At 45.9% G+C, this 26,920-nt stretch overlaps 1 protein-coding gene across 1 annotated transcript in view; it reads left to right on the top strand.

The window, feature by feature from the left end:
• The window catches only part of LOC124596629 (UDP-glucosyltransferase 2-like), a 96,286-nt gene that overhangs the window by 21,018 nt on the left and 48,348 nt on the right, over positions 1-26,920 (top strand). The window contains exon 4 of the mRNA XM_047135858.1: positions 25,889-26,348. Coding sequence (XP_046991814.1) covers positions 25,889-26,348 — 460 coding nt within the window. The remainder of the gene's footprint in view (positions 1-25,888; positions 26,349-26,920) is intronic.

The following is a 26,920-nucleotide window of genomic DNA, read 5'->3' as shown; positions in this document are numbered from 1 at the left end:
CCGGCCATCCTGATTTAGGTTTTCCGTGATTTCCCTAAATCACTCCAGGCAAATCCCGGGATGGTTCCTCTGAAAGGGCACGGCCGACTTCCTTCCCCATCCTTCCCTAATCCGATGAGACCGATGACCACGCTGTCTGGTCTCCTTCCCCAAAACCAACCAACCAACCAGAACTGCTTCGCTACTTCATCTGTCATTTCCTGAGGGTCGTAAATATCTGCATCAACTGAATCGCTCAGGATGCTTTCCAGTGTTTTAACTTTGACTGATCCTGGGAGATGCTTAACCCGCTCCCTCGTCACACAATACTCTATCAAGTGCCGGCCGTTGTGGCCGTTCGGTTCTAGGCGCGTCAGTCTGTAACCGCGTGACCGCTAAGGTCGCAGGTTCGAATCCTGCCTCGGGCATGGATGTGTGTGATGCCCTTAGATTAGTTAGGTTTAAGTAGTTCTAAGTTCTAGGGGACTGATGACCACAGATGTTGAGTCCCATAGTGCTCAGAGCCATTTGTACCATTTTTTTGAACTCTATCAAGTACCTATCAGGACTGGAAACCTCCTCACTGCTTAGCTCCTTCTTTGTGAAGCTGAAGTAGAATCGACTGCGCCTGTAGCAATATCGGCCATTCTTTTCTGTAATGTTACAAACACATCCAGCAGCTGCTAACAAATATATGAGTTTCAGTTTTGAATCATCCAGTGTCGCATTAACTTCTGGCACGCCCGTTGCTCTGCCACTGAGTTCGACAGCCAAACCACCGCTCCACGCTGCACTCTCCTGACACCACTACATCCTACTCGGACCACCCATGGCCATGCTTTTCCAACTGGAGATGTTACTGGCATCAGCTAAGGTGATCAACCCATTACCTCACTTCACGCCTTTCCATCTTCAGCCGATACCGCTCAAGCTTGTGTTTACAATCTCAAACTTAGTCTTGGGGAATATTCAGCACACCACATACAATGAGATGACAAAATTATGGGATATTGAAATGCACGTATACAGATGGTGAAAGTATGTCATACACAAGGCATAAAAGCGCGCGTGTTTCTCGTGAAAAAGTTTCCGACGTAATTGAGGCCACACAATGGGAACTAACAGACGCTGAACGCGTAATGATAATTGGAGCTAGACGCATGGGACACTCCGGAAATCGTTAGGGTATTCAATGTTTCGAGATCGACAACGTCAATCGTGTGCCGAGAATACCAAATTTCAGCCATTATCAGTGAGACAATACTGACCCTACGACTTATCTTAGAAAATAGATTAAGGAAAGGCAAACCTTCGTTTCTAGCATTTGTAGACTTAGAGAAAGCTTTTGACAATGTTGACTGGAATACTCTCTTTCAAATTCTGAAGGTGGCAGGGGTGAAATACAGGGAGCGAAAGGCTATTTACAATTTGTACAGAAACCAGATGGCAGTTATAAGAGTCGAGGGACATGAAACGGAAGCAGTGGTTGGGAAGGGAGTGAGACAGAGTTGTAGACTATCTCCGATGTTATTCAATCTGTATATTGAGGTAGTAGTAAAGGAAACAAAAGAACAATTCGGAGTAGGTATTAAAATCCATGGAGAAGAAATAAATACCTTGAGGTTCGCCGCTGACATTGTAATTCTGTAAGAGATAGCAAAGGACCTGGAAGAGCAGCTGAACGGAATGGACAGTGTCTTGAAAGGAGGATATACGATGAACATCAACAAAAGCAAAACGAGGATAATCAGGTGATGCTGAGGGAAATAGATGAGGAAATGAGACGCTTAAAGTATTAAATGAGTTTTGATATTTTGGGAGCAAAACAACTCATGATGGTCGAAGTAGAGAGGATATCAAATGTAGACTGGCAATTGCAAGGATAGCGTTTCTGAAGAAGAGAAAGTTGTTAACATCGAGTATAGATTTAAGTGTCAGGCAGTCGTTTCTGAACGTATTTGTATCGAGTGTAGCCACGTATGAAAGTGAAACGCGGACGATATATAGTTTAGACAAGAAGAGAATAGAAGCTTTCGAAATGCGGTGCTACAGAAGAATGCTGAAGATTAGATGGGTAGATCACATAACTAATGAGGAAGTATTGAATAGAATTGGGGAAAAGAGAAATTTGTGGCACAACTTGACTAGAAGAAGCGATCGGTTGGTAGGACATATACTGAGGCATCAAGGGATCACCAATTTAGTATTGGAGGGCAGCGTGGAGGGTAAAAAGCGTAGAGGGAGACCAAGAGATGAATACACCAAACAGATTCGGAAGGTTGTAGGTTGCAGTAGGTACTGGGAGATTAACAAACTTGCACAGGATAGAGTAGCATGGAGTGCTGCATCAAACCAGTCTTAGGACTGAAGACCACAACAACAACAACAGTCTCCACGGGCCTCACTTAACGACTGAGAGCACCCGCGTTTGCGTAGAGTTGTCAGGGCTAACAGACAGGAAGAACTGTGTGAAATAACCGCAGAGATCACTGTGGGATGTACGACGAACGTATCTGTCAGGACAGTGTGGCAAAATCTGGCGTTAATGGCTATGGCAGCAGACGACCGACGCGAATGGATTTACTAACAGTACGACATCGCTTATAGAGCTTCTCCTGGGCTCGTAACAATATCGGTTGAACCCTAGACGACTGGAAATCCGTGGCCTTGTCAGATGAGTCCCGATCTCAGTTGGTAAGAGCTGATGGGTGGGTTCGAGTGTGGCATAGATCCCACGAAGGCATGGACCCAAGTTGTCAACAAGCTGGTGGTGTCTTCATGACGGTCTGGGCTGTGTTTACGTGGGATGGGCAATTTACTCTGGTCCAACTGAACCGATCATTGACTGGAAATGGTTCGAGACCATTTGCAGCCATTCATGGACTTTACGTCCCGAAACAATGACGGGCCCTGCCACCAGACCACTACTGTTCGCGACTGGTCTGAAGTTCTAGACATTTAGAGCGTATGATTTGGCCAACGAATCGCCCGACGTGAATTCATCAAACGTTTATGGGACATAATCAAGAGGTCAATCCGCACACTAAATGCTGCACCGGCAACACTTTCGCGGAGTGCTATAGAGGCAGCATGGACCAATAATTCTGCAAGTGATTCCAACGATTTGTTGAGTCCATGATACGTTGGGTTACTGCACTACACCGGGCACAAAGAGGTCCGACACGATTTTGGAAGGTGTGCTATGACTTTTGTGACCTCCCTGTACTCGCTTTTTAATTGTACTGCATCATGAGATGCTGTTTCCCGGTCGGTGAACCATTTAGACACATTCTCCACCACTTGCTCTCATATTTTACCTTAATTTAATCTAGATCTATTATAGCGCCAGTCCAAACGAAACACATCGATTGACAATGTTAGAAAATAACTGATGTCCAAGCCCAAATCTAAAACGCTCTATAAAGCAGTAACCTGTACCAGTATGTGAAAGTGATACAGAAGTACAAGGCTCCCTGTTGGTTCTGCGTCTTTGAAGACACCCATACATCCTCGACCTGTAAAAATTATCTGATCCTACCTACAGTGCAGCTGCTAGTACATTGTGCTCGAAAATGTGAACTCTGACAAAGAAGTATTCTCAGTCAATAACACTGTGGGAGAGGTTCATACACCTGTGAACCCATAGCAGACAAATCTAATAAGACCGTATATCGATGTTCACCATTTTTGTAGATGAACATTAATTACACCAGAATGAGATTTTCACTCTGCAGCGGCGTGTGCGCTGATATGAAACTTCCTGGCAGATTAAAACTGTGCGCCCGTCCGAGACACGAACTCGGGACCATTGTCTTTCGCGGGCAAGTGCTCTACCAACTGAGCTACCGAAGCACGGCTCACGCTCGGTCCTCACAGCTTTAATTCTGCCAGTATCTCGTCTCCTACTTTCCAAACTTTACCGAAGCTCTCCTGCGAACCTTGCAGAACTAGCACTCCTGAAAGAAAGGATACTGCGGAGACATGGCTTAGCCACAGCCTAGGGGATGTTTCCAGAATGAGATTTTCACCTCCAGCGGAGTGTGCGCTGACATGAAACTTCCTGGCAGATTAAAACTGTGTGCCCGACAGAGACTCGAACTCGGGACCTTTGCCTTTCGCGGGCAAGTGCTCTACCATCTGAGCAACCGAAGCACGACTCACGCCCGGTCCTCACAGCTTTAATTCTGCCAGTATGTCGTCTCCTACCTTCCAAACTTTACTGGAAACATCCCCCAGGCTGTGGCTAAGCCATGTCTCCGCAGTATCCTTTCTTTCAGGAGTGCTAGTTCTGCAAGGTTCGCAGGAGAGCTTCTGTAAAGTTTGTAAGGTCGGAGACGAGATACTGGCATAATTAAAGCTGTGAGGACCGGGCGTCAGTCGTGCTTCGGTAGCTCAGATGGTAGAGCACTTGCCCGCGAAAGGCAAAGGTCCCGAGTTCGAGTCTCTTCCTCCGCATCGTGGGGAAAAGGTGTCTTCTCTGGAAAGTGGGCAGTATTTTTAAGTCACAGTTAGTATTCCGCTGCCAGTGAGCCTAACTTCCTGACGCCGTTGTTTAAATTCCCGTCACGCTGACTTGCATTTCTATGTGCACCTGCCCTTTTCTTTAGTGTCTGCACTCGCTGTTGGCTCAGCTGAATACTGATCATCGAGCTAAATTTAAATTCAAATATCTCTTGATTCTTCACTCGGATCATGATACAGTTTTCACCAGATTCACTCTAGTAAAAATTTGCATACATCACCATCTGATTACACCTACCCACTTTTCTCGTTCATTATCCTGCTGCAACAGCTTCCTACCACCGAAATGAGACGTGCTCCGTGGTATGATGTATCACCGCCAAATCTCATGTCTTCCTGTAATGTGACCTGGTGGCCATCCCAAAGACTATAGAACTACACTCCTGGAAATTGAAATAAGAACACAGTTAATTCATTGTCCCAGGAAGGGGAAACTTTATTGACACATTCCTGGGGTCAGATACATCACATGATCACACTGACACAACCACAGGCACATAGACACAGGCAACAGAGCATGCACAATGTCGGCACTAGTACAGTGTATATCCACCTTTCGCAGCAATGCAGGCTGCTATTCTCCCATGGACACGATCGTAGAGATGCTGGATGTAGTCCTGTGGAACGGCTTGCCACGCCATTTCCACCTGGCGCCTCAGTTGGACCAGCGTTCGTGCTGGACATGCAGACCGCGTGAGACGACGCTTCATCCAGTCCCAAACATGCTCAATGGGGGACAGATCCGGAGATCTTGCTGGCCAGGGTAGTTGACTTACACCTTCTAGAGCACGTTGGGTGGCACGGGATACATGCGGACGTGCATTGTTCTGTTGGAACAGCAAGTTCCCTTGCCAGTCTAGGAATGGTAGAACGATGGGTTCGATGACGGTTTGGATGTACCGTGCACTATTCAGTGTCCCCTCGACGATCACCAGTGGTGTACGGCCAGTGTAGGAGATCGCTCCCCACACCATGATGCCGGGTGTTGGCCCTGTGTGCCTCGGTCGTATGCAGTCCTGATTGTGGCGCTCACCTGCACGGCGCCAAACACGCATACGACCATCATTGGCACCAAGGCAGAAGCGACTCTCATCGCTGAAGACGACACGTCTCCATTCGTCCCTCCATTCACGCCTGTCGCGACACCACTGGAGGCGGGCTGCACGATGTTGGGGCGTGAGCGGAAGACGGCCTAACGGTGTGCGGGACCGTAGCCCAGCTTCATGGAGACGGTTGCGAATGGTCCTCGCCGATACCCCAGGAGCAACAGTGTCCCTAATTTGCTGGGAAGTGGCGGTGCGGTCCCCTACGGCACTGCGTAGGATCCTACGGTCTTGGCGTGCATCCGTGCGTCGCTGCGGTCCGGTCCCAGGTCGACGGGCACGTGCACCTTCCGCCGACCACTGGCGACAACATCGATGTACTGTGGAGACCTCACGCCCCACGTGTTGAGCAATTCGGCGGTACGTCCACCCGGCCTCCCGCATGCCCACTATACGCCCTCGCTCAAAGTCCGTCAACTGCACATACGGTTCACGTCCACGCTGTCGCGGCATGCTACCAGTGTTAAAGACTGCGATGGAGCTCCGTATGCCACGGCAAACTGACTGACACTGACGGCGGCGGTGCACAAATGCTGCGTAGCTAGCGCCATTCGACGGCCAACACCGCGGTTCCTGGTGTGTCCGCTGTCCCGTGCGTGTGATCATTGCTTGTACAGCCCTCTCGCAGTGTCCGGAGCAAGTACGGTGGGTCTGACACACCGGTGTCAATGTGTTCTTTTTTACATTTCCAGGAGTGTATACATGGTCTCCTTCGTAGATGAATTGTGTTTTCTTAAAATCTCCATAGCAATTACACGAAATTTACGTCGACAGCAGTAGATTCGTTCAACAGTCAGCTGTAAATGCTTTCTCTCTAAACTTCCTCAAAAGTGTCCAGCGAAAAGAATGTTGTCTTCCCTCCGTGGATTCCCATTTGCATTCTTGAAGCATTCTGATTCTAGATGGAACCAACCGACAGTAAATCTAACAGCAAGCCTAAAAACTCCTTTAATGTATTTTTTTTAATGCGACGCGGTGTGGATTCCAGACACTTGATCATTGCTCAAGAATGGTTTCACGCAAGTATTCTATAAACTGTCTCCTATTTAGATGAGCTATACTTTCCTAAACATCTCCCAATAAAGTAATTTCGACCATCGCCTTCTCAACTACCGTCCCATTTCATATCACTTTGCAGCGTTACGCATAGATATTTTATCGATCGACGTGACTGTGTCAAATAGTAACAATGTATTCGAAAATTACAGGATTGTATCTCCTACTTATTTAGATTTACAGCCTGTCCAAACTTTGCCAATAATAATGGAACTAAGTGGAGTGTTAACAACTGCTTATCTGCTCTTTCGAGCAGAAATACTCTCCTTGACTGGTTTATTAACTTTATTATGCATAGTCACTATGATGATATCATGGCCACTAATGCTTGTCTCTGTAGTGACGCCGTCGATACGGTGAGACCTGTTTCTAGCTAAAATATTTCTGTTGCGTTTCGGCTGTCTAACTTGCTGCTCAAGACAGTTTTCGGACACCGTGTGCAAAAGTAGTTCACAAGACTGTTAATCTGCAACCCTTGTAATGAATCTATAGACGTCTCAGTCTACAATCGGTAGGTTAAAGTTACCACCAACAAGTAGCAATGAAACATAGGCTGAAGTTTAAGAGATTAGTCAGGAAGAATCAATACGCAAAGAACTGGGATATGAGAGTACAAAGGAGTGGCGAGATACGCTTGAAGTTCTCTAAGGCTATAGATACAGCTGTAAGGAATAGCTCAATAGGCAGTACAATTGACAAGCGATGGACTTCTCTAAAAAGGGCAATCACAGAAGTTGAAAAGAAAAACATAGATACAAGGAAAGTAACTGAGAAAAACCAGAAAGTATATTTCAGTTGATGGATGAAAGAAGGAAGTACAAAAATCTTCAGGGAAATTCAGCAATACAGAAATACAAGTCGCTGAGAAATGGAGAAATGAAATAAATAGGAAGTGCAAGAAAGCTAAGACGAAATGCTACATGAAACATGTGAAGAAATCAAAAAGAGATGATTGATGGAAGGACTAACTCAGGACACAGGAAAGTCGAAACAACCTTCGGAGAAATTAAAAGCATTGGTGGTAACATTAAGAGTGCATCGGGAATTCCATCGATAAATGCAGAAGAGAGAGCGAATGGGTAGAAAGAATACAATGAAAGCCTCTATGAGGGGGGAAGATTTGTCGGATGTGATAGAAGAAGAAACTGGAATCGAGTTAGAAGAAACAGAGGATCCAGTATTAGAATCAGAATTTAAAAGAGCTTTGGAGTACTTAAAGTCAAATAAGGCAGGAGGGATAGATAACATTCCATCAGAATTTCCAAAATCATTGGGGGATGTGTCAAAAAAAAAAGACTATTCACGTTGGTGCGTAGAATGTATGAGTCTGGAGACATACCATCTGACTTTCAGAGAAGCATCATCCACGCAATTCCGAAGGCGGCAAGAGCTGACAAGCGCGAGAATTATCGCACAACCAGCTTAACAGCTCATGCATCCAAGTTGCTTACGAGAATAATATACAGAAGAATGGAAAAAAAATTGAGGATGCGTTAGATGACGGTCAGTCTGGCTTTAGGAAAAGTAGAGGCACGAGAGATGCAATTCTGACGTTGCGGTTAATAATGGAAGCAAGACTAAAGAAATATCAAGAGACGTTCGTAGGATTTGTCGACCAGGAAGAAAGCCTTCGACAATGTAAAATGGTACAAAATGTTCGAAAATCTGAGAAAAATAGGAATAAGCTACAGGGAGAGACGGGTAATATACAATATGCTCAAAAGCCAAGAGGGAATAATAAGAGTGGACGACCAAGGACGAGGTGCTTGGATTAAAAAGAGTGTAAGACTAGGATGTAGTCTTTCACCCCTGTTGCTCACTCAGTGCATCGAAGAAGCAATGCTGGAAATAAAAGAAAGGTTCAGGAGTCTAATTAAATTACAAGGTGAAAGGATGTCAATGATGCGGTTCACTTACGACTTTGATATCATGAGTGAAAATGAAGAAGAATGACATGATAAGCGGAATGGAATGAACAGTCTAAGGATATAGACTGAGAGTAAATCGGAGAAAGACGAAAGTAATATGAAGTAGCAGAATTGAGAACAGCGGGAAACTTAACATCAGGACTGATGGTCACGAAGTAGATGAAGGTAAGAAATTCTACTACTTAGGAAGCAAAATAACCAACGGAGCAAGAAGGACATCAAAAGCAGACTAGCACAGACAAAAAGGGCATTCCTGTCGATGTGAACTCTAGTAGTACCGAACATAGGCCTTAATTTGAGGAAGAAGCTCCTGAGAACGTACATTTGGAGCACAGCATTGTACGGCAGTGAAATATGTACTGGAGGAAAACCGAAACAGAAGAGAATCGAAGCATTCGAGATGTGGTGGAACAGACGAATGTTGAAAATTAGATGAAGTGCTAAGGTAAGGAACGAGGAAGTTCTGCGCAGAATTGGAGAAGAAAGAAATATGCGGAAAACACTGAAAGAAGAAGGGTGGTACTAGATGGAGCAGTAGCGCGCAAAAACTGTACACGAAATCAGAGCCTGGAACACATACAGCGAATCACTGAGGACGTAGGCTGCAAGTGCTTCTATGGAAACGGAAAGTTGTGGCACAGTAGAGGAAGTCGTGGCGGGCCGCATCAAACCAGTCAGAAGATTGATGACCCAGAAAAAATTGTCTTCATGAGATAAAAACCCAGTGCAAAATGATTTACACAGGACATGTGTATGGTGCTAAAAGTGCAATTTCCGCCTAAATTTTTTAGAGGTCATCCACAAGAGAGCTAAATACGTTACATTTAGGTTACACGATAAATCCCACAAATCTAAACTCCATTGGTTCAGTTAAATACCTAGGGATAACAATTACGAATAGCTGAAATTCGAAGGATCATATGGATAATTTGGACGAGAAAGGCGACCAATAGCTGGTTTTTATTGACAGAATATTTAAAAGATGCAACAGATCCACTGCGGAGACTGCCTGCACTGTGTTTGTTCGCCCTCTCCTAGATTTCTACGGTGTAGCTTAGGAGCCTTAACAGACTTGGCAGAAAATCCTAAGAAATTTTGGTCTTATGTCAAAGCGGTAGGTGGATCAAAACAAAATGTCCAGACACTCTGTGACCAAAATGGTAATGAAACAGAGGATGACAGACTAAAGGCCGAAATACTAAGTGTCCTTCTCCAAAGATGTTTCACACAGGAAGACTGCACTGTAGTTCCTTCTCTACATTGTCGCGCGGATGACAAAATGGTAGATATCGAAACGGACGACAGAGGAATAGAAAAACAATTAAAATCGCTCAAAAGAGGAAAGGCCGCTGGGATACCAGTTCGATTTCACACAGAGTACGCGAAGGAACTTGCCCCCCTTGTTGCAGCGGTGTACCGTAGGTCTCTAGAAGAGCGTAGCATTCCAAAGGATTGGAAAAGGGCACAGGTCATCCCCGTTTTCAAGAAGGGACCTATATCTCTAACGTCGATCAGTTGTAGAATTTTGGAACACCTATTATGTTCGAATATAATGACTTTTCTGGATACTAGAAATCTACTCTGTAGGAATCAACATGGGTTTCGAAAACTACGATCGTGTGAAACCCAGCTCGCGCTATTCGTCCACGAGACTCAGAGGGCCATAGACACTGGTTCACAGGTAGATACCGTGTTTCTTGACTTCCGCAAGGCGTTCGATACAGTTCCCCATGGTCGTTTAATGAATAAAGTAAGAGCATATGGACTATCAGACCAATTGTGTGATTCGATTGAGGAGTTCCTAGATAACAGAACGCAGCATGTCATTCTCAATGGAGAGAAGTCTTCCGAAGTAAGAGTGATTTCAGGTGTGCCGCTGGGGAGTGTCATAGGACCGTTGCTATTCACAATATACATAAATGACATTGTGGATGACATCGGAAGTTCACTGAGGCTTTTTGCAGATGATGCTGTGGTGTATCTAGAGGTTGTAACAATGGAAAATTGTACTGAAATTCAGGGGGATCTGCAGCGAATTGACGCATGGTGCAGGGAATGGCAATTGAATCTCAATGTAGACAAGTGTAATGTGCTGCGAATACATAGGAAGAAGGATCCCTTATCATTTAGCTACAAAATAGCAGGTCAGCAACTGGAAGCAGTTAATTCCATAAATTATCTGGGAACACGCATTAGGAGTGATTCAAAATGGGATGATCATATACAGTTGATCGTTGGGAAAGCAGATGCCAGACTGAGATTCATTGGAAGAGTCCTATGGAAATGCAATCCGAAAACAAAGGGAGTAGTTTACAGTACGCTTGTTCGCCCACTGCTTGAATACTGCTCAGCAGTGTGCGATCCATACCAGAGAGGGTTGATAGAAGAGATAGAGAAGATCCAACGGAGAGCAGCGCGATTCGTTACATGATCATTTAGTTATCGCGAAAGCGTTACGGAGATGATAGATAAACTCCAGTGGAAGACTCTGCAGGAGAGACGCTCAGTAGCTCGGTACGGGCTTTTGTTGAAGTTTCGAGAACATACCTTCACCGAAGAGTCAAGCAGTATATTGCTCCCTCCTACGTATATCTCGCGAAGAGACCGTGAGGATAAAATAAAAGAGATTAGAGCCCACACAGAAGCATACCGAGAATCCTTCTTTCCACGAACAATACGAGACTGGAATAGAAGGGAGAACCGATAGAGGTACTCAAGGTACCCTCCGCCACACACCGTCAGGTGGCTTGCGGAGTATGGATATAGATGTAGATGTAGCCAGGACAGGAGGAGGACATTGAAAAAGTTCAAATTACGGAAGATCGTTTTCAGTTATCGCGAAATAAGATCCAGAGTGTAAAGGATATGATGCGCGACTTGGGTTGGCAATCGTTAACGCGAAGACGTTTTTCGTTGAAGCGAGATCATTTTAGTAAACTTCAATCGCCAAATTTCTTCCCTGAATTTCTCCCTGCCGCGGTGGTAACACCGGTTCCCGTCAAATCACCGAAGTCAAGCGCTGTCGGGCTTAGCTAGCCCTTGAATGGGTGACCGTGGTCGTGTGCCGAGCGCTGTTAACAAGCGGGGTGCACTCAGCCCTTGTGAGGCTAATCGAGGAGCTACTTGACTGAGAAATTGCGCCGGCCGCAGTGACCGAGCGCTTCTAGGCGCTTCAGTGCGGAACCCCGCTGCTGCTACGGTCGCAGCTTCGAATCCTGCCTCGGGCATGGATGTGTGCGATGTCCTCAGGTTAGTCAGGTTTAAGTGGACTGATGACCTCGGATGTTAAGTCCGATAGTGCTTAGAGCCATTTGAACCATTTTGGACATTCTGCAACAAGATTGTTTATTCGTTCTGGGGCAGGCCAGACTTAGCGTCACATACTGGGGGTGCAACAGAAAGCCACTGCTTCAGAAGGCCGAGCCAGGCAATTACTACACCTTCATGGCAATAAATTGTTGCTCTGTATGTAAACCAAATGGTACAGCATCTTAACTACTGACCTAGTGACTTATGTGTAAACTCATCGATTTCAATTAACTTATGATCAAGCTGAAGTCTAGTTAGGAAGAATCAAGGCGAAAAGAAGTGTGATATGGAAGTACAAAGCAATGAATAGATACGCTTGAAGTTCTCTGACGCTATAGATACGGCGATAAGGATTAGCTCAGTAGGTAATCCAGATGAAGAGTAATGGACACCTCTAAAACAGCAGTTACAGAAGAATTATATACTACTGGCCATTAAAATTGCTACACCACGAAGATGACGTGCTACAGTCGCGAAATTTAACCGACAGGAAGTAGATGCTGTGATATGGAAATGATTAGCTTTTCAGATCATTCACACAAGGCTGGCGCCGGTGGCGACACCTACAACGTGCTGACATGAGGAAAGTTTCCAACCGATTTCTCGTACACAAACAGAAGTTGACCGGCGTTGCCTGGTGACACGTTGTTGTGATGCCTCGTGTAAGGAGGAGAAATGCGCACCATCACGTTTCCGACTTTGATAAAGGTCGGACTGTAGCCTATAGCGATTGCGGTTTATCGTATCGCGACATTGGTGCTCGCGTTGGTCGACATTCAATTACTGTTAGCAGAATATTAAATCGGTGGGTTCATGAGGATAATACGAAACGCCGTGCTGGAACCCAACGGCCTCGTATCACTAGCAGTCGAGATGACAGGCATCTTATCCGCATGGCTGCAACGGATCGTGCAGCCACGTCTCGATCCCTGAGTCAACAGATGTCGACGTTTGCAAGACAACAACCATCTGCACGAACAGTTCGACGACGTTTGCAGCAGCATAGACTATCAGCTTGGAGACCATGGCTGCGGTTACCCTTGACGCTGCATCACAGACAGGAGCGCCTCGATGGCGTACTCAAATACGAAACTGGGTGCACGAATGGTAAAAAGTCATTTTTTCAGATGAATCCAGGTTCTGTTTACAGCATCTTGATGGTCGCATCCGTGTTTGGCGACATCACGGTGAACGCACATTCGAAGCGTGTTTTCGTCATCGCCATACTGCCGTATCACCCGGCGTCATGGTATGGGGTGCCATTGGTTACACGTCTCCGTCACGTCTTGTCCACACTGACGGCACTTTGAACAGTGGACGTTACATTTCAGATGTGTTACGACCCGTGGTACTACCATTCATTCGATCCCTGCGAAACCCTACATTTCAGCAGGATAATTGCCGACCGCATGTTACAGGTCCTGTATGGCGCTTTCTGGATACAGAAAATGTTCGACTGCTGCCCTGGCCAGCACATTCTCCAGATCTCTCACCAATTGAAAATGTCTGGTCAATGGTGGCCGAGCAACTGGCTCGTCACAATACGCCAGTCACTATTCTTGATGAACTGTGGTATCGTGTTGAAGTTGCATGGGCAGCTGTACCTGTACACGCCATCCAAGCTCTGTTTGAGTCAATGCCCAGGCTTAGCAAGGCCGTTATCACGGCATGAGGTGGTTGTTCTGGGTACTGATTTCTCAGGATCTATGCACCCAAATTGCGTGAAAACGTAATGACATGTCAGTTCTAGTATAATGTATGTGTCTAGTGAATACCAGTTTGTTATGTGCTTTTCTTCTTGGTGTAGCAATTTTAATGGCCAGTAGTGTAGAAAAATTTGAGAAATTTCGGCTTTGGTTACAAGAACTAACAGTTGCCCGGTGAGTGGTGTGTTGAACGCATGCACCTCTAGATCTGCTTCCAGTGACCCTTAACAGCTGAGGATGACACGTGGTCGGTCGCTACCGTTGGGCCTTCCAAGGCCTGTCAGGACAGATAGAGAGAGACAGACAGACAGACAGAATTCGAAAATACTTTTTGACGCACATGTACGAGGAAAATGATAGTCGCAGTAAAATAACGAAAATCATAGCTCACACGGAAAGATTTAAGTATTCACTTTTGCCTGGTAGAGAAGTGGACTGAAAGTGACTCGACGAACGTTCTGCAAGGTACTGCATTGTGGATGTAGACGTAGATGTTGCGCAGAACCGCTGTGCATCGCTAACTGCTATGCGACGCCATTCATCAACAGTCAGAGCTTCCCAGTCATTGAATCGCTGGAAGCACAGAGTTTTTTGATGTGGTGTTAACAGCACATATGGAACGGGAATACCTCAGTCCGGCTGGTGTTAGTCTCCGACGAAAGATGCGGTATGAGACAAACTGTTGCAGTGAGTCCATTACCTGTTCTCAGATGGTAGACATAGACGTGAAGAGGTTACGAGGCGCGTGGTGGACAGGGCGGCGACACTCCCTTGCAGTGGTCAGGCTTAGTCAACTGGTGCCTTGACGACGAGCAGATCTCCTCTGAAGTTCGCATGTAGTCCAGCCTGGGGCTCCTGGCACGTCCGAATGACCTTCAAATCCGGGTACTGCACAATTCTACCAGTCGGCCAAATGGAGGCCGACAATAACGACCCTTTCAGGGTCTTTCGCGTGCTGATAACTACAACATTAATACACTGAAGAGCCAAAGAAACTGGTATATCTGCCTAATATTGCGTAGGGCCCCCGCGAGCACGCAGAAGCGCCGCAACACGACTTGGCATGGACTGGACTAATGCTTGAAGTAATGCAGGAGGGAACTGACACCATGACTCTTGCAGCGATGTCCATAAATCCGTAAGAGTACGAGGGGGTGGGGATCTCTTCTGAACAGCACGTTGCAAGGAATCCCAGTTATACTCAATAATGTTCATGTCTGGGGTGTTTGGTGACCAGCAGAAGTATTTAAATTCAGAAGCCACTCTGTAGCAATTCTGCACGTTTGGGGTGTCACATGGTCCTGCTGAAGTTGCCCAAGTCTGTCGGAATGCACAATGGAAATGAATGGATGCAGGAGATCAGACAGAGTGGTTAAGTACGCGTCACCTGTTGGAGTCGTATCTAGACGTATCAGCGGTCCCATATCACTCCAACTGCACATGCTCCACACCACTACAGAGCCTCCACCAGCCTGAACAATCCCCTGCTGACATGCAGAGTCCGTGGTTTCATGAGGTTGTCTCCATACCCGTACACGTCCATCCGCTCGATACAATTTGATATGGGGACTCGCCCGACCAGGAAACATGCTTTCAGTCATCAGTAGTATAATGTCGGCGTTGACGGGGCCAGTCGAGGCGTGATGCTTTGTCTCGTGCAGTCATCAAGGGTACGCACAAGGACCTTCGGCTCCGAAATCCCATATGGATGATGCTTCGTTGTATGGTTCGCACTCTGACAGTTGTTGATGGCCCAGCATTGAAATCTGCAGCAGTGTTACACTTCTCTCATGTTGAACGATTCTCTTCAGTCGTCTTTGGTCCCGTTCTTGCAGGGTGTTTTTTCCAGCCGCAGCGTGGTCGAAGGATTGATGTTTTACCGGATTCCAGATATTCACAGTAGACTCGTGAAATGTTCGCACGGGAATATCCCCACTTCATCTCTACCTCAGAGATGTGCCCAGCCGACTACAGCACCACGTTCAAACTTGATAACCTGCCATTGTAGCAGCAGAAATCAATCTAACAACTGCGACAGACACTTATTGTCTTATATCGGAGTTGAAGATCACATCACCGTATTCTGCCCGTTTACTTATCTCTGTATCTGAATACACATGCCTATACCAGTTTCTTTGGCACTTTAAGTGTAATTTACGTACCAATGGATGGTGTGTACGTGCGCAAAGTTACATTGATAGTCCACCATAATCTGTATGTGCTTTACTTTTTTATCAGTCAGTGTATTCCGTATTCTTTAGTACACGTACGCAAGTGCGGTATTCACTATACGCATAATCTCATCCCCCTCCGTGTGTAGTCTGGGTCTTAGTCTGGAGTGGGGTTTGGGCTGGGGGTTATGCAGGCATGGGCCTCAGCATAAAAGTTATTTTACTAAACATTAAGTTGCTATACAAAGACAGTAACCACTTGCAACAAGAAAAAATCTGCGTTTTGTAGCCCTTAAAGAAGTTAGGTAGCGCTAAAATAACCATTACAGTAATTATCCTCATGAGAATAACAAATCAAATTCAAATATAGAACAAGTTCTACTCTTGCCCTTCAGCGGATAACCTGGTAGTAACACACAATTTACGACGTCTGGGACCCTACTATAACTAGAAATAAGCATGGTAAAACTTCAGATGGCAAAGTCAGTAATATAGTGTCCATCTACACCCTGTTCTACTGCTGCTACCATCAGCAGAAAATAAGGCACCAACTACCCACAGCACTACCCGAGCTAACGTCTGAATAACTTTTTATGCAATGTCGTACGTGACCGCTCACTCCATCAACTTTTAATGCACCAGGAGTGACCCTCTAACTGAGTCACATAAAATCATTAACAGAGTAGCACTTAAACTCACTGCTGTAAGAAACTGATCGACAATCACAGCAAATAGCAACCAACTTCAGTTTCATATGCCTTATGACATCCACAGAGCATAATAATACACTACTGCCCATTAAAATTGCTACACCACGAAGATGGCGGGCTACAGACGCGAAATTTAACGGACAGGAAGAAGATGCTGTGATATGCAAATGATTAGCTTTTCAGAGCATTCACACAAGGTTGGCGACGGAGGCGACACCTACAACATGCTGACATGAGGAAAGTTTCCAACTGATTTCTCATACACAAACCGCAGTTGACCGGCGTTGCAAAGTGAAAAGTCGTTGTGATGCCTCGTGTAAGGAGGAGAAATGCGTACCATCATGTTTTCGACTTTGATAAAGTTTGTCGTACCGCGACATTTCTGCTCGCGTAGGTCGATATCCAGTGACTGTTAGCAGAATATGGAATCGGTGGGTTCAGGAGGATAATACGGAACGCCGTGCTGCATCCCAACGGCCTCGTATCACTAGCACTCGAGATGACAGGCATCTTATCCGCATGGCTGTAACGGATAGTGCAGCCACGTCTCGATCCTTGAGTCAACAGGTGGGGACGCTTGCAAGACATCAACCATCTGCACGAACAGTACAACGACGTCTGCAGCAGCATGGGCTATCAGCTCGGAGACCATGGCTGCGGTTACCCTTGACGCTGCATCACAGACAGGAGCACCTGCGATGGTGTGCTCAACGACGAACCTGGGTGCACGAATGGTAAAACGTCATTTTTTCGGATGAATCCAGGTTCTGTTTACAGCATCACGATTGTCGCATCCGTGTTTGGTGACATCGCGGTGAACGGACATTGGAAGCGTGTATTCGTCATCGCCATACTGGCGTATCACCCGGCGTGATGGTATGGGATGCCACTGGTTATACGTCTCGGTCACCTCTTGTTCGCATTGACGGCACTTTGAACAGTGGACGTTACATTTCAAATGTGTTACGACTGGCGGCTCGACCCTTCATTTGATCCCTGCGAAATCCTGTATTTCAGCAGGATAATGCACGACCGCATGTTGCAGATCCTGTACGGGCCTTTCTCGATACAGGAAATGTTCGACTGCTGCTCTGGCCAGCACATTCTCCAGATCTCTCACCAACTGAAAACGTCTGGTCAATGGTGGCCGAGCAACTGGCTCGTCACAATACGCCAGTCACTACTCTCGATGAACTGTGGTATCGTGTTGAAGCTGCATGGGCAGCTGTACCTGTATACGTCATCCAAGCTCTGTTTGACTCAATGCCCAGGCGTATCAAGGCCGCTATTACGGCCAGAGGTGGTTGTTCTGGGTACTGATTTCTCAGGATATATGCAGCCAAATTGCGTGAAAATGTAATCACATGTCAGTTCTAGTATAATATATTTGTCCAATGAATACCCGTTCATCATCTGCATTTCTTCTTGGTGTAGCAATATTAACGGCCAGTAGTGTACGTGCGATTGTGCCCACTCTGTATCACAGCACACATCGTCGCATGCCCCGTGTGCCATAAATAATACGCAACCAGTTACACAGTATTCTCAGATTTCTTGCAGAAAGTTGTTTACAAGTGGCTACACTCAGTGCACTTTCGCACATATAAGGATGCACCGCCACAGCCCAGTGGCTACCAGGCTGCCACCAACAGCTGCAGAGCCGCTCAGGCAGGGCTCCTTATTATCAACAGAAACCACTCTTCACCTCATGACGAACTGCAGTGCGTCCGACTGGCCAGCAATCCACCAGGTTTTTGTCCATACGGTAGTTTCTGCATGCTGACCGTCGTCTCTTCATGCAACCGTCCCACACACACCTGCTTCTCGCTGCCCTCGCTGTCGATGCACCTAAGGCTTACTGCCTCTTGTCACTATAGCAATCCGTCACTCCACCCTCTATTCTGGATCGTATGCTGGCAGTTCCTGACCTCCAGTTCAGAGCCCATTGCCAAGCACAGCTCGAGCCACCAACCTCAGCCACCGCTACAATCCTCCACACACCATGCTGACTGCCGGCGATGTGCCGCTGCTTCCGAGCGTATAGAGGCCACTGGCTTCCGGGATCTATCGCAAGTTCCGATCACTCCAGCTAGCTAACTACCACCCTCCGAGTCTGTCCCCTGCATTGCCGTGGCGGCCAAGGCGAGAAGCAGTGCAGTGAGCTTCGCCTTCAGAAGGGTAATGTCTGCGTATTCTGCAAACGTGAACTCAACCATGTTGCTCTAACTCTCAAGGACACACGAACGAGGCTCGAACCATATCAGAGAGGTAGGACAGACGCCAAATGGCGTCAGCCGATCAGACGTAACTACCACCACCATGGTTACACTGTAGCATACCTACTTAGAAAACATGTTTTCAAACGCCTGTAGCACGAAAACGGTACGTTTACAGATGTGGGTTCCTGTTCAAAATATTTTGTACTCAATCCCCTCATCATCACCATCATCATCATTGTTCTGCTTAAAGGCAGGTATTCACATGGTAGTTCTCCAGGCTGTCCGGTCTTCTGCCATCCTCTTCAGGTCTGCATAACTTCTTCTCCCCTTTATGTCGTCTATCATCTTGTATGACCTGCTTCCTCTCAGTCTTCTCCCACAAACCAATCCTTCCAAAGCATCTGCTAGCAATCACTCCCTTCTCAATGAATGTCCCAACCAGTTATTTTTCCTTTCTCTTACAACCTTCAGCAGACATCTTCTCTCACCAACCCTTTCCAACACTCTTTCATTACTCACTCTTTCCATCCAGCTTATTCTCTCCATTCTCCTCCACATCTCAAATGCTTCTAGCCTTTTTTCATCCTCTCTTCGCAGTATCCATGTTTCTGCCCCATATAGTGCCACACTCCAGACAAAACATTTGCCAAGCCTTTTCCTTAGTCCTTTATCTAATTTGCCACATAAGAGTCTGCTCTTTCTGTTGAATGCCTCCTTCGCTATGGCAATTCGAGTTTTCACCTCCTGGTGACATCTCAAGTCCTCAGGTATTGTGCTTCCGAGATATTTAAATTCACTTACCTGGCTAATGGTAGATTGTCCTATCTTAATATTGGACAGTCTGCGTCTTGTACTGATGACCATACTCTTCGTTTTAGCTGTGTTTATTTGCATCCCATATTCCGCACAAGCTTCGTTCAGATCTTTGAGCATGTTATTTACTGTCCTCTACAAGTGCTAAAAGTTTCTAACGAGGCCTTCTGAACACGCTACATACACTGAACAGCCAAACCATTAAGACCACGGACCTAGTATCGATGAAAATCCGTCCAAGCGACAGCAACGTCACCTGGCGTAGAATGACTGCTAGTCAGACAAACGTATGGTTCATCTAGTATCAGCAAGCGTGCTGACCATGTGTAGAATGGGGAAATCGCGCGATTGACCGAGGGCAGGCTGTGACGGCCTGGGAGTTCAGCACGAGCATTTCGGGAACTGCACGACTTGTCTGTTGTTCGCGGAGTGCTGTGGCGAGTTCCTTCAACACGTGGCGAAACAAAGGTGAAACCCTGTCCAGACGTAGTGGGGATGGGCGACCACCCCTCACTACAGATGTCGGGCATCGTAGGCTGGGCAGACTGGTGAAACAGGACAGGCGGCGAACTGTAGAGGAACCAACACCAGACTTTTGCTCTGAGCGGAATATAAGTGTGTCTGAGCATACAGTGCACCGAACACTCCTAAAGATGGCCTTTGCAGCCACTGATCCATGCATAAGCGAATGTCGCCGGCCAGGGTGGCCGAGCGGTTCTAGGCGCTACAGTCTGGAACCACGCGACCGCTACGGTCGCAGGTTCGAACCCTGCCTCGGGCATGGGTGTGTGTGACGTCCTTAGGTTCGTTAGGTTTAAGTAGCTCTAAGTTCTAGGGGACTGATGACCTCAGAAGTTAAGTCCCGTAGTGCTCAGAGCCATTTGAACCATAAGCCAATGTCAACACCACGACATCGGCAAATAGGACTGAAATGGGCACATGACCATCGGCACTGGGCGTTGGCGCAGTGGCAGAGCTTTGCATGGTCTGATGAATCCCGATAGTCATGCCAACTGGAGGGCGCGAATCCGTCATCTTCCAGGGAAAGAGCTCCTTGACACCTGTACAGTGGGACGAATCCAAGATGGTAGCAGCTCCATTATTCTCTGGTGAACATTCACTTGGCCAAACATGGATCCAGTGGAGCTCGTGCAAGGCACCATGATGGACGAGATGTATCGTACACTGGTTGTAGACCACATACACCCCTTCATGACGATCATGTTACCCTGTAACCTCCCCCCCCACTTATCGACCTTAATGACAGTGAAAAATTAAACCGCGTGTACCTAATGGAAATTTGGGAAAAGCAATCGTCACCGAAGTTAATCTGTCGGTAAAGAGAAAGGAAAGGGTTACATCTAAATTAAAGGAAAAATGCAAATGAAACTGGTGGAAATTAATTTTGAAAAGGGGTAAAGTTAATAAAGAAAGTAAATGTGCGGCCGTTGGGTTAACAATTAACTAGCGGTAATTAGATATTTGAGATTTGCGGAAAATTACGGTCGCCAGTCCTATGGACAATTACTATAGTAACTGAAAAAGAAACGTTATTGCACATATAATTAGCACTAGAAGCGTGGCAACTGAAGGTTGACACGTGTAGTGTGAAAACTGAATGTTTGTCAGAAGTAATAAATTTCACTACACTCTGACTTAATTTAGCAAAAGAATTAATAAAACCGGAAAATTGAAAGTTAATTTAGTCACTGAAATTAATAGTGAGCTTTGTTTCTGAAGCACATCGAAATTCAGTAAAATACGGTTAGTCTTGGGCTACCTCAACAATCATTTCAAAAGATACTTGAATCTACGCAATTTAGAAATAAGAGATTTAACTTTGATCTTGAATTAAATGATTCTGAACAATTAACGATAGTAAAATTTAGTACGTACCAAGCCGAGCTGCAGTCACAGGTAAGCTAAAATATGGTAACAAAACTCGCACTCTTAATTCGTGCTTGCCTAATCTAAATATTGTAGCCAGCTATGAATACATTAACTGAACTTTAAAATTAAAGCAGTGAAATGGAATGATATTACTTTAATGCTGACGTCTGAATTTCAACGACACTCGGGTTCATTTCGGAAAAGGAAGGGACCCTGCTTGGTAATGCAATTGGGACAATGAGCAACAAAGGTTGCTGTAATTTTGTGATGCAACAATTTTAAAAGCTGAGGTCTGCCATACAGTTCTAGAACTTTACGTGCTTCCAGTCTTCCTTGTTGGTTGATTGAAGGTTTGAAGCCGTCGATAGAGGAGGTGGCGACAGTCACTCATTGTCGGCCGTCGCTGTTGCAGAAGCTGGATGTTGGCGCGCCTTCTTCTCGACACGGTCACCAGGCGAAACGGGCTCTTGATGTGCGCCAGCTAATGCTTCCCGTCCGCAACACCATGTCAGAAACTAACATAGCAATTCGAGTGCAATTACATGCTGCCAAACCCCGAAAGCGCGGCAACTCGCGGGAGCGTCACACAACACACCTGCTCCACTGCACTACTCCAGCCAGCCTCTCTCTGCTCTGCCCGCCCTCCACGCGGCAGAGTTAACACTACCAAAGATCCTAAACACTTTGGTTCTCCACACGACATATCGATGTATTCGTTCGACACCATAGTTTTCCCTAGGCCAGACCCGGCGTATAAATACAAATAATATTCACCAAACAAACCAATTATACATCGATATAAATGCATATATGTACAAATAGTAAAAGATGTACAATATACAAAGACACAGAAATGTTATATCTTCAGGTAACAAATTAAGGAAAACAATTTGCAGTGCAATAAACGGAAATAGGAGGATATGCATTTCCGGCGTTACAGCCCGACGCCAGCGACGTTTTTCAACAAGATAATGCACGATGTCACGAGGCCAGGAGTACGTTGCACTGGTTCGAGGAACACAGCGAAGAGTTCCAGTTGATGTGTTGGCCCCCCGAACTTGACAGATCTGAATCTGATGGAACACATCTGGGTTGTGATTCTACGTGCCGTCAGAGCTCATCGCCCCGTCCCCAGAATTTGTGCGAATTAGGCGACTTGCGTGTGCAGTTGTGGTGTCAGCTCCCTCCAGCGACTTACCAAGGCATCAATGGTTCCGTTCAAAGACGCGTCGCCGCTATTACCGTGCCAAAGGTAGACATACCGGCTGTTAGGTAGGTGCTCATAACGTTCTGGCTGATTGGTGTATATATTATTTTCGTTGTGAGTCAGGAGCTGGCTATCATAGTCCAGTTAGTAATGGACGGTTGTGAATTTGGTATTCGAATCTTTTTGTGTGTAACTCCGCGTTCATACGCGCTCCCTTATCTCACTCGTCGTTTTACTGACAAATGATCAGTACATTAGTATTGTCTCCTAATAAGGGATATTGTTTTCTCGTACAGAACATGGGTTTAGTATTTTTAAGTCTGAGCCATCTAGTGTAGTTTCCGATGTATGCTCAATGGTGTGGAACTAATGTTAATAAAGCAGCTACTTGGCTCGTTATGCTCCACCTCAAAGTGAAGAGCAACACTGTAAGTAGGCTGTTTATGTTTTCTTATTGGCAATGTTACGTAGCGCTCTGTATGAAAATCACTGGCTGTGCTGTGTGCAGTCTGTGGCTAGTTTGCGTTGTTGTCTGCCATTGTAGTGTTGGGCAGCGGCAGCTGGATGTGAACAGCGCGTAGCGTTGCGCAGTTGGAGGTGAGCCGCCAGCAGTGGTGGATGTGGGAAGAGAGATGGCGGAGTTTTGAAATTTGTCATGAACTGCTATATATATATATATATATATATATATATATATATATATATATATATATGATATTAACCTAAATACATTGTTTGTTCTCTATTAAAATCTTTCATTTGTTAACTATGCCTATCAGTACTTAGTGCCTTCCGTAGTTTGAATCTTTTATTTAGCTGGCAGTAGTGGCGCTCGCTGTATTGCAGTAGCTTGAGTAGCGAAGACTTTTATGAGGTAAGTGATTTGTGAAAGGTATAGTTTAATGTTAGTCAGGGCCATTCTTTTGTAGGGATTATTGAAAGTCAGATTGCGTTGCGCTAGAAATATTGTGTATCAGTTTAAGGACAGTCATGTATAAATTCTTCAAAAAGGGGACGTTTCAACACATGTTCCCATGTCCTGTAAATTTTAGCGACCTGTACCCTTCGAGAGAAAATTACTTAATATTTCAGCAAAGCAAGATCTCTGATAGATCGTTCTGGAGTTCTACAATGAAAATTCCGTTGCGCAATATTCTCTTTAGGATAGAGAATAGGACTAGTAGTCATTTAAAATTGCATGGAATTTCAGACGGCTTCTCATTTAGGACCGAGTTAGTACACAACTGGCCATTAAAATTGCTACACCAGGATGAAACGCAGATGATAAACGGGTATTCGTTGGACAAATATATTATACTAGAACTGACATGTGCTTACATTTTCACGCAATTTGGGTGCATATATCCTGAGAAATCAGTACAAAGAACAATCACCTCTGGCCGTAATAACGGCCTTGATACGCCTGGGTATTGACTCAAACAGAGCTTGGATGGCGTGTACAGGTATAGCTGCCCATGCAGCTTCAACACGATAACACAGTTCATCAAAGGTAGTGACTGGCGTATTGTGAAGAGCCAGTTGCTCGGCCACCATTGACCAGACATTTTCAATTGATGAGATATCTGGAGAATGTGCTGGCCAGGGCAGCAGTCGAACATTTTCTGTATCCAGAAAGGCCCGTACATGACCTGCAACACGGGGTCATGCATTATCCTGCTGAAATGTAAGGTTTCGCAGGGATCGAATGAAGGGTAGAGTCACGTGTCGTAAAACATCTGAAATGTAACGTCCACTGTTCAAAGTGCCGTGAATGCGAACAAGACGTGACCGAGACGTGTAACCAATGGCACCCGATACCACCACGCCAGGCGATACGCCAGTATGGCGATGACGAATACACGCTTCCAATGTGCATTCACTGCGATGTCGCCAAACACAGATGCGACCATCATGATGCTGTAAATAGAACCTGGATTCATCCGAAAAAATGACGTTTTGCCATTCGTGCACCCAGGTTCGTCGTTGAGTACACCATCGCAGGCCCTCCTGTCTGTGATGCAGCGTCAAGGGCATCCGCAGCCATGGTCTCCGAGCTGATAGTCTATGCTGCTGCAATAGTCGTCGAACTGTTCGTGCAGATAGTTGTTGTCTTAAAAACGTCCCCTTCTGTTGACTCAGGTATCGAGACGTGGCTGCATGATCCGTTACAGCCATGCGGATAAGATGCCTGTCATCTCGACTGCTAGTGATACGAGGCCGTTGGATGCAGCACGGCGTTCCATATTATCCTCCTGAACCCACCGATTCCATATTCTGCTAACAGTCATTGGATCTCGACCAACGCGAGCAGCAATGTCGCGATACGATAAACCGCAATCGCGATAGGCTACAATCCGACCTTTGTCAAAGTCGGAAACGTGATGGTACGCATTTCTCCTCCTTACACGAGGCATCACAACAACGTTTCACCAGGCAACGCCGATCAATTGCTGTTTGTGTATGAGAAATCGGTTGGAAACTTTCCTCATGTCAGCACGTTGTAGGTGTCGCCACCGGCGCTAACTTTTTGTGAATGCTCTGAGAAGCTAATCACTTGCATATCACAGCATCTTCTTCCATTCGGTTAAATTTCACGTCTGTAGCACGTCATCTTCGTGGTGCAGCAATTTTAATGGCCAGTAGTGTAATATTAATAGTGATGTTTGTACACAGCGTTCAGCTCCCAAAGTCCTTGTCATATGGTGAAGTGATCCACTTTTACCACAAATGCAGTACACTTCTAGTGTGACCTAGGCCTAGACATTTGAAAGAGCGCTGCTGACTGCTATAGTGTCGCCGAGGTGAATTTCCCCCGCGAAAATATTCGAGGGAATCGCCGTACTGTTAAAATTTCTAGATCATACAGCCTACCAAGAGTTATCGTGTTACTTCATCCCATTGCACTCGGGAAATAATCGTCAGGGGGAAATCAAAGAAATTCCACCTTCACGAAAGTCGTTTTTCCCTCGCACTATTTGTGACTGGAGTAGCTGATGCTGGTACTAGAAATATTGTCTGTGACACAGCGAAAAGTAGCTTGCGGAATGTTAAAGGTTCAACTGAAACTTCCGAAATCCAGGCCTGTGGGCAGCTATCGGAGGGTTTCTTAGACCTGGGGTAATTTTAGCATAGTCCATCCGGTAGGTCACGTGCTTTGCCTCCAAAACGCTATATAGTTATATTTGTGTATCTTTCGATGTGTAGTGTAATTTTGACTAAGTTTAGGTTGCCAGTAGCATCATTCGAAATGAGACTAGTTGTACAATTTCTGCGCAGGAAAAACCACACGTTCGACCTGGTGATGTTCGAGAGGCTGCCTTACCAGGCCTACCACGGCCTCTTCCACAAGGTCGGGTCGCCTCCGGTAATTGGCGTCGTGACGTTGACGGCGTTGTCGGCCATGTACTACAGCCACGGAAATGCAATGAACCCAGCCTACCTACCCGATGTCTGGTTGGGGTTCTCCGATCACATGACCTTCTGGCAACGCCTGTACAATACGTTCTTCTACCTCTGGGTCAACTATCTTTGGTATTGCGAAATTCTCCCACGGCAAGACAACATCATGAGAGAGTACTTCGGTACGGACCCGCCTTCACTTTTCGAAACTGAGCATAACTACAGCTTGTTTATCGTCAACAGCCACTTTTCGACGGAGTATCCACGACCACACCTACCGAGTGTCGTAGAGGTCACTGGCATCCATGTATCGCCAAAGACAGAACGATTACCAAAGGTAAGCTTCTTTCTATTCTAACTTAATTTTATTATTGCATGATAAATACCACGTAACGAGCGCCATGTTTCAATGGAACTATTCTAATGACGGCAGGAAATACGTATTAGTACGTACAGAAGAGTGGTGAACAATTTATTGGCAGTTCGAGACAACAGTGGAGAAATAACCGGAATCAATTTGCACTCTGCAGCGAATTGTGTTCTGATTTGTAACTTCCTGGCAGATTCAAAATGTGTACCGGACCAGGATTCGAAACGGAATCCTTTCCGTTTCGTGGGCCAGTGTTCGACTTACTGAGCTATCCAGATACAACTCACGTATGAATCTCACAACTTTACTTCCGTAAATGCTTTTCCCCCTACCTTCCAAATTTCGTAGACATTTCCGATATAACTCATTCGGTAGATTAACTGCCTGTGAAAGAGAAAGACCCTGGGTTCGAGACCCGGTCCAGCACATATTTTTAACATGCCACCAATTTCGGTGAGGAGCTAGTGTATCGAATTAAGGATAAAATATTTCATGGCAGAACTTGATTAATTGACTTAAAGAAGTGACACTGTTCCCCT

This window comes from Schistocerca americana, chromosome 2 (assembly GCF_021461395.2).
Source record: "Schistocerca americana isolate TAMUIC-IGC-003095 chromosome 2, iqSchAmer2.1, whole genome shotgun sequence".
Lineage (NCBI taxonomy): Eukaryota > Metazoa > Arthropoda > Insecta > Orthoptera > Acrididae > Schistocerca > Schistocerca americana.
Note: the sequence above shows the minus strand (reverse complement) of the source record. Positions and strands in the feature narration are given on the sequence as shown.